The following is a 16,705-nucleotide window of genomic DNA, read 5'->3' on the forward strand; positions in this document are numbered from 1 at the left end:
CAGCTCCTAGAAAATAAAAAGAATCCTACTTTAATTCGAATATGGCAGTGCAAATGTCCAGTAGAGAAGGAAAAAATATGGGCGATTTTACATATCAACCCAAAATATCTCAGCCTCTGTGTCTGTTTTTTGTGAAGGCTATCATTTCCACTTGTGGATAAGAAACATTTGTCTATCAGTTACTAGATGATAAAGCTTTAGGCAGGGGTTTTAACTCTAATATTCAATTAATTGGGGTCAGGCTTCTGCTTTAAAATATCAGTTAGTGAGAACTAGTTAGTCTTACTATGTGGCTAGAGAGATAGGGCAGAGGGAATCCTACAACCTCTTCTGGTTTTTATAAGAACTTGCACCCATACCCCGCCCTCCCACAACCACTGCACCCCTCTCCTGTCACTCTAGAAGGCAAAAGCTGGAAACCCCGTCCAATCGAAAGCACTGTTATAAGAGTTTCCAATCAGATTCCCTGACAGACTAGGGGGCGGACTTTCTTCTGAACTAAGGTTCTCTTACCACCTCACCCCAATACCCCCATCCTCCGTCCCCTCTTGGGATCTGTCCTGCTCTTCTTTTAGGTCTAGGTATATGGAATTCTCTGCCTCCTTCTGTCGCCAGTGACTCGCTGATCGCTGCTGCGGGAAGCGCCACAGTGAGGACGCGGGAGTCCAGGAACCGGAGATGGTGAGCTTGTGGCGTCCAGACTTGGGCTCTGTGTCGGCCCTCCGCACCTTCCCGCCCTTCCCTTTCGGGCCGGCCTCTCTTGCCCCGCACTGGACTTGCGCCTAGGCTGCCGGGATCACAGGCACCGGGCTGGGGTGGCCGAGAGCGGCATTCGAAGGTGGTCTGACCGGGAGTCCCCGGGCCAGCGTCCGAGCTAATGCTTTCCCGGACCCTCTCTGTCCTTTCCGCCTATGGCTCTCCATGCGCTTCTGGGTTTATGTGTCTATCTGCTAGTCTTTGGGGTTTTTTAATCTAACTCTCCAAATCTAGGTCTGTGAGCGCCTTCATCCACTATGGCTTTGCTGTCGCGGGCCAGTCTTTCCCCGAGTTTCTCACCACCTTTTCCTCAGGAAGCATCCCTTGAGTCATTTGGGGTCAGTAGGACATCAGCTGGAATCCAGATTCTCACTCTGTGACTGATACTAACTTTTAACTTTCAGCTTGTTTCTCTCTTTGTGCGGTGAGGGGGCGGTTACTGAGAATAGAACCTAGGATTTCCTACGTGCTAAGCAAGAGCTTTATTACCGCTGGTGTTGATTTTTCTCTTTAAATTATTATTATTGTTATTATTATTATTATTATTTTAAAGGCAGAGTCCCTCTGTTTAGCCCTGGCTGGCATGTAACTAGCTATGTAGACTCATTTTTTTTCTTTACTTTTTTGAGACAAGGTTTTAACTTTTTAGATGATCCAGACTGAATTTGTGATCTTTCTTCCTCAGTTATCCAAAATGGAATTACAGATCTGCACTATGAAGGCTGGCTCCAGTCCTTTGTAGAAGTAGAGAGAGGAGCTCAGGGAAGGGGATAAAACTTGACAGATGCCCAGGAGCCATTTGCCCATCTGTCTCCTCTGCTCCCCCTTGTTGCTTATGGAGTGGTTAAGGGATTCTCAGAAGCTGAATGGGTGTCTCCTTAAAGTGTTCCTGCACCCAGCCAGTGTCCTTGAAGTACAAAGTGATGCCAGGAGAATCCAAGATGCACACAGTGAAAGAGATTTGGAGATTTGGCAGAGGTCCTCAGAAACTGAGCAGGCAAGAGTGAGAGACAAACTGAAAAGCCACAGTTAGGGCCCCCGCTCAGGCAATAGGGGAATGGGAAGGTTGACTCCTGCTCCCCACTTGCTGTCTCACCTGGTAGAGGGGCTGGCACATGGGAACAGGCTTATTTAGGGGAGGACATGATTTCAGAATCACAGGATCTGGGGAGTATACAGAGTCAGTCTCCTCCTTTTCCCACGCTGTGTGTGTCCCAGAAACTCTAGGCTTTTTCAGATTTCTCTTGGGATAGGGCCATTGCTGTGACAGGGCTGAGTACAGACCACTGAGTCCCAGGGGAAGAGAGGAAAGCTTTGAAAACTGAAAGGGTTAGGAAGTGGGAGAGCAGGGACTACAGGCTTGTTGTGGGGACACACAGGACTCATATACCTGCTAGGGGTCCACAGACCTGGTAAGGGAAAACACAGACTATGTAACCTGTCCCCAGACTTGTTATAAGGACACGGGGTTCATAATCTGTCTCTTGTCTGGGTACTGTTTCTCCATTCCTTGTTTATTGCAGTTTTGGTTTTCCACAGAAAAAGCCTCACTCTATAGTTAAGACTGGCCTAGAAGTCATTTTGTAACCTAGACTGGCTTATAAATTACAGCAGTTCTCATGCCTGAGTCTTCCAAGCACTGAAATTAATAGCTGTGAGCAGCCAACTCCACCTACTATCCTTCCCCCCCCCCACCCCCGCCCCATTCTATGTGCTTGGTAACCTCTGACCAAGTCCCTCAAAGTAAATGTGGTGCATTGGCTTGAAAAGGACCTTTGCCCACTGGGATGTAGGGCTCTATATGCTGCTGTGTACAGACATTTTACCCTTTCTCCCTGCTTCCATCATTTCAGGTTGTCCCCCTCATGCCTTGTTTATGTAAAATAGTGGAGAAGTGTTCAAATCCCAATCCCCCCCTTACTCCCCGCTCCCATGCTGGAGTTGGTTATGTAGCTCTTTAATATCAGTTGCTGAAGAGAGTGAGGCAGGAGGAAGAATCTAAAAATGTTCAAATGGCCGGGCGGTGATGGCGCACGCCTTTAATCCCAGCACTCGGGAGGCAGAGCCAGGCGGATCTCTGTGAGTTCGAGGCCAGCCTGGGCTACCAAGTGAGTTCCAGGAAAGGCGCAAAGCTACACAGAGAAACCCTGTCTCGAAAAAAAAAAAAATGTTCAAATGTTCTGGACCAGCTTGGCCTACAGAGCCATTTCAAGGCCAGCCTAAGCTAGTTAGTGAGACCATGTCTCAAACATACAAAGAAGTGGGTATAATTCACAGGCAAGTCTGCTGTCTCTGTTTCCCACCAATAAAGTACAAATGTGTTTTTATATGCTATGAAGTAGTCCTGTTATTGAGAAAGCAGTGGCTGATTGCCTCTTTGCCTCCTCCACTACCCTTAACCTAGCTGTGCCTGGGGAGGTGGGTCCAGTAGCTGTCCTACACCACCACAGTTCTTTGTGTGCCTTTGTGTTTGTGTGTCTGGGTGTTGTTCTGAATCTGTGTGATGTTTCTTTCTTTGAATGTCACTGACTGGCTTTGACTGTCACAAGCTAAGGCATGTGAACCCACTCTGCTTTATCTGTACTTTTACTTCGTCTTTGTTCAATATCTACATCTATTCAACAGAAACCATTTTTTTGAGATCCCAGAGTTCTAAGACATGGATTGGAGTACTGATTCCCACTTCCTTACTTGGTAACTTTGATTAGCCTATTCTTTGGGCTATTTTCTTGTGTATGTGAGTATATATATATATATATATATATATATGGTATTTTGGAAAGAACCTGGAGATTTGTGCACATTAGGCAGATTCTGTGCCATGATAGAGACAGTGTGGCCTTTAACTTGCCATCTTCCTGTATTAGCTCCTAAAGAAGCTGGGATTATAGACCTGCACCATCAGGATTGGCACTGGGTCCTGTTTTTGTAGAAGTAAAGAGAGAAACCCAGGGCAGCAACAGGCACTTTGGAGGCACCCAGACATTAGTTGCTCTTCTGTCACCCCTGCTTCTGCTTGTGATGAATCTAGGAGCCAGTGTGTGTGCACAGAGACTATGAATTGGTCTGGCCTGGTGTAGTCCCTGCACCTTGCCCACTTCACACAAGGTGGTCTTTAAGGATCTGGATGACCCAGTGAAAGAGACTTGTATACAGAGGTACAGACATAGTGAGAGACACAGATCAAAATTCCCACCAGCTGGCTACACTTAGAGCCCGAGACCTGACACTGGGGTGGTAGTGGAGATTGATTCCTGTTTCCCTACTTTCAGCATCTGGGAAGGCTTGGCAGGGGGCAGCTGAAATTACTGTGTGGTGACATGACTCAGAAGACTGATTCAGGTATTCTCCCGTGTACCCTGATACAGGGAGCTTTCCAAGATTTCACCTGGGATAAGCCACTGCTGTGATTGAGTTCTGCACAGTCAGTCTAGGGCAGGACACAGGGAAAGACTGTAGAAATCAGGAGACAGGAATGAAAACTATACCCTAAACTTGGCCAGGGGCACATGGGTCCTCTGGTTCTTTATCTGTGTGTCCTGTGTCTGCAAATCTCTCCCTAATTCCTTGTCTCCCATCATCCTCTTTCTTCCTCTTCCTCCTTCTCCTCCTCCTCCTCCTCTTTTTTTTCTTTCTTTTTCTTTTTTCTTTTCTTTTTCTTGCAGGTAGATCTCTGTTGACAAGCCTGGCCTGGGCCAGAAGTGGAATGATTTTACCATTGCTTGTCTCCCTGAAGTATTGGTTTGGCTATCATGGGACTGCAGAAGATTATGGCTGCACTAGGCCCAGGAAAACATCAAATAGCTGGAAGAGACCATGCTTATGGTCCCCAGTCTATAAAGGTGTACTAAGGACCATGCTGATGGTCCCCAGTCTATAAAGTTGTACTAAGGACAAAAGTGTCCTATCGGGGGAAGGATGCAGGCCTTCTAGATGTACACGGGAAAAGACAGTGTGAGGGAAGAAATCAGGGTGTTAGCAAGGAGGTGGTGGTCTCAGGTAGGGGTCATAGCCTGCAGAAGTCTGAGGACTAATTGAGGAGAAATAGTTGTGAGGGAAGAGAGTCGGGGGAGAGGGCGTGAGAGAAGATATTTGGTGAGAGTCTGAGGATATCAGAGTCTGAGGGAGAGAACATAGTAGCAGTTTGGTGTTAAGAGAAGTGGTTCTGAGGGAGAAGAGAATGAGGAAAGATGTATAAGGGTTGATATTTTTAAAAATTAATTTTATTTCTTGAAATTATAATTACATCATTTTCTTTTCTTTCCTCCTTCCAAACTCTTCCATTTAACTTCCACCATGCTTTCTTTTAAATTTATGTCTCTTTTTCTTTAATTGTTGGTGTGTTTTCCTAAATACAAAAGTACAACCTGTTCAGTTTGTATAATGTTACTTGTATGTATGTGTTTTCAGGGCTGACCATTTGGCACTGGATGGCCAATTGGTGTGTTCTTCCCTGGGAAAAACAGCTTATCCCACTCTCTGCATTCTTCGGTTGCCTGTAGTTATTTGTCTGGAGTCAAGGCCTCCTTGGCTTTTCTCTGTCCATGTTATTATGTCTGTTGGTGTTGTCCTTGTTCAGGTCAAATTTCAGCAGCCATGTTGGTGAGACTTTGTGGGGGTAGCTTCTGACATTTCTAGGAGACACAATCTCACAGCAAATTCCCTATTTCTCTGGCTCCTATAGTCATTCTGCACCCTCTTTGACATGGTCCCTGAGCCTTGGGTGCAAGAGTTGTGTTCTAGATGTATTAGTTGGGCTTTGGCTCCACAACTTTGCATTTTTTGAGGGAAATCCTGCCTCATACTGGACACCTAGACAACTACCCAGGGCTAGTGAAGTCATGGATTTTGGAGGAGAACCTACAACTGCCACTTTACTAAACCAGCATAATTTCTAAACTACATTCTAAATATTTGACCTTATAACCATAGGTAAGTGAAGTTCTCACCTCTCATTGAGGAAACAATGACCTTATAACCATAGGTAAGTGAAGTTCTCACCTCTCATTGAGGAAATTGCAGCAGAGGGATGAAATTTTGAGGGGATCTGAGAGTGTATGTAAATTGTGAAGGAGAAGGAGGCTTTGAGGAGATCTGAGGGTGGAAGCATAGCTTGTGGAAAGTGTGAGGACCTGAGTTTAAACCCCCAGAACCTACATCAAAGCTGGGTGTATAGTGTGAATGTTTGCAATTTTAGTGCTCCTAAAGAGATGGAAGACACAGACAGAAGAATCTCAAGAAGCTGGCAGGCCAGCTAGGCTGGCATATCTTAAAGAAAAGCAACAAAAGAGACTGTCTCAAGTTGGAAGGCAAAAACTGATACTTAAGATTGTCTTCTAATTTCCACGTGGATGCCCATATTCATATTCTCTGTCTGTCTGTCTGTCTGTTTCTCTCTCTCTCTCTCTCTCTCTCTCTCTCTCTCTCTCTCTCTCTCTCTCTCTCTCACACACACACACACACACACACACACACACACACACAGAGGAAAATTTTTGCTAGTGAAATAACTTAATTAGTTAAGTGCTTGCTGCACAAGCATGAAGGTCTGAGTTTAATCCATAACCTACTTAAAAAATAATGACAGAGGATACTGGAGAGATGGCTCAAGAGTACTTGCTGATCTTGCAGAGGACCTGAATTTGGTTCTCAGCACCACTGTGGGGCTGTTCACAGCTCCCTATAGCTCCAGCTCCAGGGGATCTAACACTGTGGGCAGCTATACTCACCTGCACATACACACATACACATAATTAAAAATAATAGTTTTTTAAAAGAATGCTGGTGAAGACAGATAAATTCTTGGGGCTCACAGGCCAGCTAGCCTCGCTTAATTATAAAGAAGTTCTGTGTGGAAAGTAGGAGAGCCTGTCTCAAAAACAAAGTGGTCTTATACTGAGGAAAGCACTCAAGGTTAACTTCTAGCCTCCATACACAACCACAGATTTAAACACACCCACAAATTTACACACACACACACACACACACACACACACACACACACACACAAATACCAACGCCCTCACCCCCAGGAAAAAATAAGTGGACATGAGAGTCCTTTTAGAGTCTAGTATCTATCTCCAGCTGAGAATCAAGAATTCAAGAAAAATTAACAAGAGTTGCTCTGAAGGTTGCCTTTGTAAAGACAACAAATTTCAAATAAGAATGTCTAAATAGCAGTGAACTATGTTTACAGCCTATGAATATATGACCTTAGGTCTTTCCCATTAACCTGGAATTTTCTGGGCATCACCCAAACAGGACTATACATTATTAACAGTAAAACATCTGAAGTTTTACAGTCCTTGATTTACCTACCAGGTAAATCCTGTAAGCCTATCCAGTACAGTTCGGGAACTACCCTGTTATCTTATTTAAGTTCCTAAGTAATCCTTTGAAACACCAGGTCTCTAGTCCTCAAAGTGACTACTTCTCAAAATCTTATCTGTCTGTCTGTCTACCTATTTATCATTGACCTAAAGAAACTTAAGGGTGGCTCTTGAAAACCCTACATCACTAGTGGGTGTGTGCTCTTCTTTCCCTTCCTTTGTCTTAGCTTCCTGCTTAAATTGCATTGATAAATTCCAGCTCTGTTTCATACTGGCTTCTCCTGAGATTTTTATTTTTTATGTAATGAAGTCAAGCCTTACGGGACTAGAGAGATGGCTCAGTACCTAAGAGTACATATTGCTCTTCTAGAGGACTCAGTTTTGATTCCCAGCACCCATATCAGGTAGCTCACAATCACCTGTAACTTCAGCTTCATGGGAATCTAATTCTTCTGGCATCTGTAGGCTCTAGCACATGTGCTCCATAATTAAAAGTATTTAAAAAAATAACTTTAAAAAAGATTTCTGGCTTTACCTGAGTGGCAGTCAGTTAAAGAACACCTCAGGTTGCTGCAGGGAGCAGGGGAAAACCATTTTCCACTTTTGCTCACAATGCAAGTGGTTTTTGAGGATCTTTTAGAGGAAGTGGAGGGGCAGAGGTACCTGGGACCCATAAAATAAGGAAACAAAGGGAGAAGTGGGAAGGGGCAAGGAAAGTCATTGCCCTGTTACTGACACATTTCCTAGAGCCTTCTACTACTCAAAAAAGATCCAGTGCCCACAGCAGCCTCCTGTCCAGTGCCATCCTGAAGATTCCTCCTCCCTACAAGCATTCCCATGCAACTTTTCCTTTCCGCACTGTGATCAACTTTTTGTTCTTTATGATAAATTTCAGACAGTGTTTTGTTATTTTCCTCTGAATTCTGAGCAGTGTATTTTGAGGAATTAAATTCTATTAAATTCTGTTCATGAACATTTCACAAAGTAATCTGTGAAGATTCTTGCCTGACCCTGTGTTAACAATCTTTGCGCCTCTCTTGTCTCCTCTAGGCACACACACCTTACCAGAATGCATTTGGTTTTAGCTTCCCTCTTGCTTAATTTACAGGGTTGTGTGTCCTCATCCCAGCCTATGTCTCTCAGGTTTCAGGTATTAGAACTGCCTAGAATTAGGCAACTAGAACTACTAGGTGCTTGAAGTAGCCATGTCTCTGGGTCTTGGAGGGCCTAGTGAATATCAGTCCTTGGGTCAACAACAGCCTGAGATGGGATGTGCAGCTTCTTAAGAGACCACCTGGGTGAACTGCAATTGAGAGAAATGTCCTTCTATACTCTTCATCTCAGAATCATTTGAAATGACCATATCTGCATTGTGACTGAATAGTGTTATAGTCAATATTCCAATTTCTGTTCTTTTGAATGCTGTTCAAGTTCCATTCTGTTGCTATGACAAACATCATAACCAAAACAGCTTCTGGATGAAGGAGTTTATTTCAGCTTACTTTTTCAGGTCGTGGTCTATCACTGAGGGAAGGCAGGGCAGGAACTTGAAGCAGAAAGCATGAAATAAGCTGCTTGCTGGTTTGTTCTTTGGCTCACACCCAGCCAAGCTGTTAAAACAACCCAAGATTACCTGTCCGGAGGTAGCATTACCCTCAGTGGGCTGTGACTTTCCTATATTAATCAACAATGAAGATAATTCCTCACAGATATGGCCACTGACCAGTCTGATCTGGGAATTCTCGTAGTTGAGACTCTCTCAGAGGCTGCCAGCTGAGGATAATTAGGAAAAATACATACCAACAACAATTGACTATATGATACTTTTATTATCCGTGTGTGTGTGTGTTTCTGTTTACATGATGTGTTTGTGTTTGATGTCAACATCTGACATGTTGAAGTCAGAGAAAACTTTTGTAGAGTCCATTCTCTTCCACTTTCAGGAATTGAACTGAAGATATCAAGCTTGCTGAGACATAATTTTTATTTTAAAAATAACTATTTTTATATATGTATGTTTTGCCTGCATATATGTCTGTGTACCATATGAGTACCTGGTAGCCTTGGAGGCCAGAAGATGACATCACATCCCTGGACTACAGTTACAGACAGTTGTGAGGTGCCATGTGGGTGCTGTGAATCGTGTTTAATTTTTTTTAAAGAAGTAACCTATTACTTTATAAAATAATTGTACTAATTTTATATTCTTCCTCTTTAAAATTATTTCATACAGGTGAAATACATTTTTTTTATTACACACTTACCTAACTGTCTATTCACAACAAATCTCCCTGAGTACTTTTATTTTTTTTGTTTGTTTTTGGTTTTTGGTGGTGGTGGTGGTGTGTCTCTGTGTCCTACTACATTTTACTAGGATGTTTTTGTATAGAGAGAGTTTATTTACTTAAGCAAGAGTGCCTTCCCAGTGACCACACCAATGAGAAATATGACACTCCCTCTTCTAGCATCTTTTAGCAGCTTAGAGCTCCATTGAGAAAGGTGAGGCTTTATTGCCTATCCCCCATCCATGATGGACTGTTAATGTGCAAGTAGGCACTGCAGCTATGAGTTCCTGGCTGCAATAGGCATGCCATTTCTGGAAGACAGTGTTTCCTAGTACTGCTTCCCATGCCCTCTTCAGTAATGTTCCCTGAGCCTTGGAGGGGATAAGAATAGGTGTGCCATGTACTGGCTGAGCAGTCAACACTCACTTATTCTCAGCATGCTGACCAGTTACAAGTTTCTATATATTAACTATTGCCTACTGTGAACAAGTTTCTGTGACCAAGACTGAGAGCAGTTCTACATAATTTTACAACAGAGTATGAGGGTTTGCCTTTAGCCACACCCTTGTCCTTTCAAATAGTTGTACTCTGTTTTTTGTTTTGTTTTTGAGACAGAGTCTCTCTTTGTAGACCATGCTGGCCTAGAACTCACAGAAAACTGCCTGCCTCTGCCTCCCTTGAGTAGAGTGCTGGGATTAAAGTGTGCATACCCATTCACATAGCTGTGTTGAGTGAGCATTACGTTCTTTCTGCATTACTCCTGGGGATTTCAGCCCATGGAAGTGGTTACATGCCCACTTAAAACCATTTGTTTTTCTGGGGTCCAGAGGGGTTTGCATGTGTCCATATTCCTTTATTCCTAGAGCTTGGGCTGGGGTCGGGGTGTTAGCCTGTATTCCTTCAAATCACCTGTATTAGAACTGAGACACTCAATGCATGGACAGATTTAATGGCCCTGGAGGCAGTGGCTTGAGACTGGGCACCAGACTTTTGTAGTGAAACTGCTTAGAAACCTCTTTTAAAAAATTTCTTGGACCCCTGCATTAACACAGTTAAGATATTTATGTTAAATTTTCTTCCATGATACAAATCAAGCAATACCTTCTGTAAGACACTATCTTTGTTTCTTTCTTGTTGTGATAAAATTCACTGACAAAAGCAACTTAGAAGAGAAAGGGTTTATTTCAAATCATAGTTTATGAACATAGTTCATTGATGCAGGGAAGTTATAGTTGCAGGGGCTTGAGATAGCTGGTCACATTGGATCTATGGTCACAACAAAGGGAACACTGAATATTTGCATGCTTAGCTCCCTCTCTCCTTTCTTAAAATTCCTTTGAAATAATACATCCTTAGTGGGCAAGTCCTTTCACCTCACTTTAAAACAACAACAACAGAAAAAAAAAAAAAAGAAAAAAAAAAGAAAAAAAAAACTCCTATGACAGCTTAATAAATAATTTGTCATTGAGGTTCCCTTCCATGATTCCACATCCTGTCAAGTCTTTAGCAGAAACCATAGTGAACTCCTCATTTTATGTCCCCAAAGCTGAGTACTTGGGGTTTAAAAAGAAATGTGTCATTACAGGGTTCTGTATCATTTGAGGACATCTCTTTGGACTTCACCTGGGATGAGTGGCAGGATCTTGATTCTGCTCAGAGGACACTCTACAGGGATGTAATGCTAGAGAATTATAGCAGCCTCATGTTTTTGGGTAAGTCTGTCCTGTAACTCTCTCTACCAATTAAATTCTTAGTTGATAATTATAAGAATTATTGCTGACTCGTTTTCTTTCTTTCTGGTTTTTGTTTGTTTGTTTGTTTTTTGTTGTTTTTGTTTTTCAAGACAAGGTTTCTCTGTGTAGTCCTGGTATGCTCTGTAAAACAGGCTGGCCTTAAACTCAGAGATCCACCTGCCCCTGCCTCCCAATTGCTGTATCTTAGAGTTTTATTCCTGTAAAGAGACACCATGACTACAGCAAACTCTTTTATTTTTTTACTTTTTTTTAAAATTCATTTTACATACCAACCACAGATCCCCTTCTCATCCTTCCTCTCAATCCTCCCACCCCCACCTAGTCCCTCCCCAATCTACCCCTCATCCCCTCTTCCAAAAGGGTAAGTTCTCTCATGGGGGGACAGCAAAGCCTGGTACATTCAGTTGAGGCAGGACCCAGTCCCTCCCCACTGCCTCAAGGGTGAGCAAGGTATCCAACCATAGGTAATGTGATACAGAGAGCCAGCTCATGCACCAAGGGATAGATCCTGATCACACTGTCGGGCCCCTCAAACAGACCCAGCTACACAACTATCTCCACTATCCAGAGGGTCTAGTCTGGTCCCATGCAGGTTCCATAGCTGTTGGTCTATAATTCATGAGTTCTTATGAGCTTGGTTCAGTTGTCTCTATAGATTACCCTATTATGATCTTGAACCCTCTTGCTCATATAGTCCCTCTTCCCTCTTTTCGACTGGACTTCTGGAGCTCGGCCTGGTGCTTGGTTGTGGGTCTCTGCATTTACTTCCATCAGTTACTATATGAAGGCTTTATGATGACAGTGTATTCACCAATCTGATTACTAGGGTAGGCTAGTTCAGGCATACTTACCACTATTGCTAGTAGTCTAATCTGGGTCATCCTTGTGAATTCCTGGAAATTTCCCCAGCATCAGCTTTCTCTCTTACCCCATAATGTCTCCCTCTATTAAGATGTCTCTTTCATTGCTCTCCCACTCCATCCCTGCCCCAGCTCAACCATCCTGCTCCCTCATGTTCTTATCCTCCATCCCCTCCCCTCTATTGTCCCCGCTCATCCCCAATTTACTCATGGAGATCTCTCTTTCCCCCTCCCAAGGTGACCCATATGTCCCTCTTAGGTTCCTGCTTGTTTCCTAGCTTCTCTGGAGCTATGGGTTGTAGTCTGATTATCCTTATGGCAACTCTTATAAAGGAAAACATTTAATTCAGGCTGGCTTACAGTTTCAGAGGTTTAGTCCATTATCATCACAGTGGGGAGTATGACTGCTGGGAGTATGGAGCCATGCAGATAGACATGGTGCTGGACAAGGAGCTGAGAGTTCTGCATCTTGATCTGCAGGCAACAGAAGGAGACTGTATCATCCACTGAGTGTAGCTTGGGCATAGGAGACCTCAAAGCCCACCCCCACACTGACACACTTCCTCCAACAAGATGGCACATCTTAATAATGCCACTTTCTATGAGCCAAGCATTCAAACACATGAGTCTGTGGGGGCCATACCTATTCAGACTACCACATGCTGAGATTAAAGGCATTCGCTAACTCTTCCTGGCTAGGATTATTGCTGACTTTTAATACAAATTATATATTATACATTTAACTAACATGTACTAATAGCACATATTTGTGGAGAACTTACACAGTTATATATTTATGATGCAACACTTAAAATTTAATGATGAGATGCAGGTGACCATTAAGTTGGGCAGCTTAGGCATTGCTTGTCTGTATTGGGAATATTTAACATCTCTATGATAGGTATTTTAAAATACTCAACTAATTGTTATGTACCATCTATCACTCATCAGCTAGGTGGTGGTGGTGCATGCATGCCTTTAAGCTCAGCACTCAGGAGGCAGAGGCAGATGAATCTCTGAGGTCAAGGCCAGCCTGGTCTACAGAATGATCCAAGAGAGCCAGGACTACACAGAGATCCCTGTCTTGAGTGGGGTGGGAGGAAGTTACTCATCACTTCCATACGCATCTTAGTAAATACTCCTTATCTTCCATCCATTCCTCTCTCCCTTTTAACTTTTCCACACTCTAATAATTGCTGTTTTTTTCTCTGATGTTGCAGGGTAGCCTTAGCTTGCAAGTAAGATGAAAACTGTAGGGTGTTTTTTATGTTTGTTGTTGTAATGTTTTATGACATATTTAGATTATGCCTTTGAATTTCCTGGGCAGACATAAAGTGTTGGTTTTATGAGTTACACAGGATGATCAAAGAAAGAGGGTCACTCCAGCATGTAATCAGGCTCTGAGGCAGCAGAGGTCCAGCCTTGATGGACTGAACCTATAACAGCCATGTGGAAGCATATTTATGGATTGTTACACAAAAGTATTTTGGGTAAAACAGATTCCTCATACCAAAGCCTCTGATCTAATCTATATGTTTTGTGAAGGAAAACATCACACCCCCACAAATTTAGTTTGTACAGTGCACTGTTTGCTGTACCCAATAATGTATGACGTTCCAGATGTGTCAGGACTGTCTTGTGATTAAAGTCATGGAAAGGCTTTAAAGCTCCTTCAGAAAAAGCAACTCTATAAATCACAGAAAACAATCACCATTTTTAACTTCAGCACAGTGGCTGTGCCCTAGTCTACTGTTATTTCAGCCAGAAATTGCAACTCTGAAGTTACCAACCTGCTTCTCTAGAAGTTGCCTATCCACTCAGGCTGCAACCTAGTGGGAATTCTGTTCCTGAAGGCACCAGCTCTGTCGCTGCCACTGAATGTACCTTTAACTAAATCTATTGTTCTGTTTATAAATAAGACTCAAGATTCAAAGGCTGGGGTGAAAACTTGCAAGCTCAGAGAGGCTGAATAGCAAAAAGCTAACCTTCTCTCCCTCCTGGCATCTCTGAAAGACTGTACCTCTCCTCTGCCAAACCAAAAAAAAAAACTGTGCCACTCCAAATCCCACCCAACTACTTCTTGTGTCTCTCTATCTCTCCTGGAAGCCCTTTGATGCTTTATTACTTTCTGTCAATTAGTTGCTAACTCAGCCTCCTTACCCAATGTTAATTGTAGGCAAAGTTTTCCTGTCCCGACCACCTGCTCCCAAATAACCACTCAGGGTCTTAATATTAATTATAAATGCTAGGCCAATAGCTCAGGGTTATTACTAACTAGCTCTTACTTTAATTAACCCATTTCTATTAATCTATGTGCTACCCCGAGGCTCATGGCATTTGCCTCTCTGGCATATCTTGCTTCCTCTCCATCTGCTTGGCAACTCCTCTGACTCCATCCTTCTTTTTTCCAGTGTCCTTAGTTTGGTTGTCCCACCTATTCTTCCTGCCTGGCTACTGGCCAGTCAGCTTTTTATTAAACCAGTCTGAGAGATAGATTGTTACCATGTACATAAGGATTATTCCACGGTATTTCCCTTTTTTGCCTAATTAAAAAGGAAGGTTTTAACTTTAATACAGTAAGATTATATACAACAAAAACAATTATTAAGTAAGAATTACAGTTACAATGTCCAGTACAATTGTATTTGACAAAATTGGAGAAAATATTCTATTATCTATCTTATCTTTTGAGTCTAAAGTTTTATATCTAATTTACCTTTTATCATAACTAAGGAAAACTTTAAGTCTAATTATTTAGTCTTTAACTCCCTTAAAGACCCCAGAAGGGTGAAATGTTATCAAATGACAGATACATCTGGCTGTCTGGACAATCACCCAAAGTTCTTCTGTAACATTGGGGCATCCATCTTTGTCCTACAGGCCTGTTATATCTGACAGACTTTTTTTTGTGAAGCAAAGAATTTTGAAGGACTGTCCTACCTTGTCTTGGCAAAGTTTGACAGTCACTTATTTTGCATCTTACCAGTCTGGTTTGGACAGTATATTGGCAGTAATTGAGGCAAGGGCAGTTTCTTTGCCCAAATGGCTAGCTTTTGACATAAAGAAAATAAACCTCATATGGAGTTTCTTCAATGCCCATCATCTTCTCTGAAATAAATTGGTGCTGCCTGGAGCAGACATGTCTCACTGTCACAAAAAGCCTTATGTTATTAAAACATTTTAAATGCCATACTCTGTAGGTCTTTGAAGTGTTTGAAGACCATATATCTATCTAAATATATCTGTTTAACCTTTAAAATATACCTAATATGACTACAAGTTTGATTATTATAGGTGACTATTAACCTGTATTTCTTAATTATACATTACATTTTTAAATGAGTTGTATAAGCACAGTATCTCAAACAAGAGTAGAAACAAATATACAATATAACAGAAATAACTTTAAATAGGTATCAATAAATTAAAATCCATACCAATGTAAAATATTTTGATGTTAATAGTTGCTTTGGGATTAAAGTAGATTCAATATTCTACCCTTTTTTCCTGTTATTTCTGTATCATATCCTCATGTTTTCCTTTGGAAGAAGGTCATTGAATTAAACTGTTGTTTAGCTTTTTTTTCTTTTTCTATGACCAATAACAACCCAACCTCCTTTAAATGATAACAAGCATCCATAACCAATATTTTGGGAATGTGGACATCGTTCTCTAGATTATTTCATGTTGTTTGTGGGTGCTATTATCTTTGGACCCTGAGAAAATTTAGGATAATGGTTAAGTCTTGGCTGTAGTAGTCTGTGAGGCTGGATCATCTTAGCTAGCAGCCTTGAAGTTGTTCTGGATGCTGGATCACCTGGGCCATCTGTTTTTTTTTTTTTTTTTTTTTTTTTTAATTTTTATTTTGCAATACAATTCAGTTCTACATATCAGCCACAGATTCCCTTGTTCTCCCCCCTCCCGCCCCCCTCACCTTCCCCCCAGCCCGCCCCCCATTCCAATCTCCTCCAGGGCAAAGCCTTCCCCACAGACTGAGATCAACCTGGTGGACTCAGTCCAGGTAGGTCCAGTCCCCTCCTCCCATGCTGAGCCTAGGGACCCTGCATAGGCCCCAGGTTTCAAACAGCCAACTCATGCAATGAGCACAGGACCCGGTCCCACTGCCTGGATGCCTCCCAAACAGATCAGGCCAATCAACTGTCTCACCCACTCAGAGGGCCTGATCCAGTTGGTGACCCCTCAGCCATTGGTTCATATTTCATGTGTTTCCGTTTGTTTGGCTATTTGTCTCTGTGCTTTATCCGACCTTGGTCTCAACAATTCTCTCTCATATAAACCCTCCTCATTCTCGCTAATTGGACTCCCAGAGATCCACCTGGGGCCTAGTCATGGATCTCTGCCTCCAGGTCCATCAGTAGTTGGATGAGGTTTCTAGCACGACAATTAGGGTGTTTGGCCATCCCATCACCAGAGTAGGTCAGTTCGGATTGTCGCTCGACCATTGCCAGCAGTCTGTTGTGGGGGTATCTTTGTGGATTTCTGTGGGCCTCTCTAGCACTTTGTTTCTTCCTATTCTCATGTGGTCTTCATTTACCATGGTCTCCTATTCCTTGTTCTCCCTCTCTGTTTTTGATCCAGCTGGGATCTCCCACTCACCCAAGCTCTCTTTCCCTCGACCCTCGCCCTTCACTACCCCCACTCCTGTCCAGGCTGTTCATGTAGATCTCATTCCATTTCTCTGTCGTTGGGCGATCCCTGTG

The 16,705-nt window shown here is 42.7% G+C and overlaps 1 protein-coding gene across 4 annotated transcripts in view; it reads left to right on the plus strand.

Annotated features, from left to right (window-relative positions):
* The first annotated feature begins 514 nt into the window (after window positions 1-514).
* LOC131895038 (zinc finger protein OZF-like) overlaps window positions 515-16,705 on the plus strand; it is a 41,508-nt gene continuing 25,317 nt past the window's right edge. The window contains exons 1-3 of one of the 4 annotated variants that reach the window (XM_059245446.1): window positions 8,540-8,728; window positions 9,551-9,584; window positions 10,956-11,082. In XM_059245446.1, the coding sequence (XP_059101429.1) occupies window positions 11,049-11,082 (34 nt within the window). In that variant the 5' untranslated portion in view covers window positions 8,540-8,728; window positions 9,551-9,584; window positions 10,956-11,048. Of the gene's footprint in view, window positions 682-8,539; window positions 9,585-10,955; window positions 11,083-16,705 lie in introns of those variants that run through there. The other 3 variants (XM_059245432.1, XM_059245440.1, XM_059245453.1) reach the window with 3 other exon arrangements.

This window comes from Peromyscus eremicus, chromosome 1 (assembly GCF_949786415.1).
Source record: "Peromyscus eremicus chromosome 1, PerEre_H2_v1, whole genome shotgun sequence".
NCBI lineage: Eukaryota > Metazoa > Chordata > Mammalia > Rodentia > Cricetidae > Peromyscus > Peromyscus eremicus.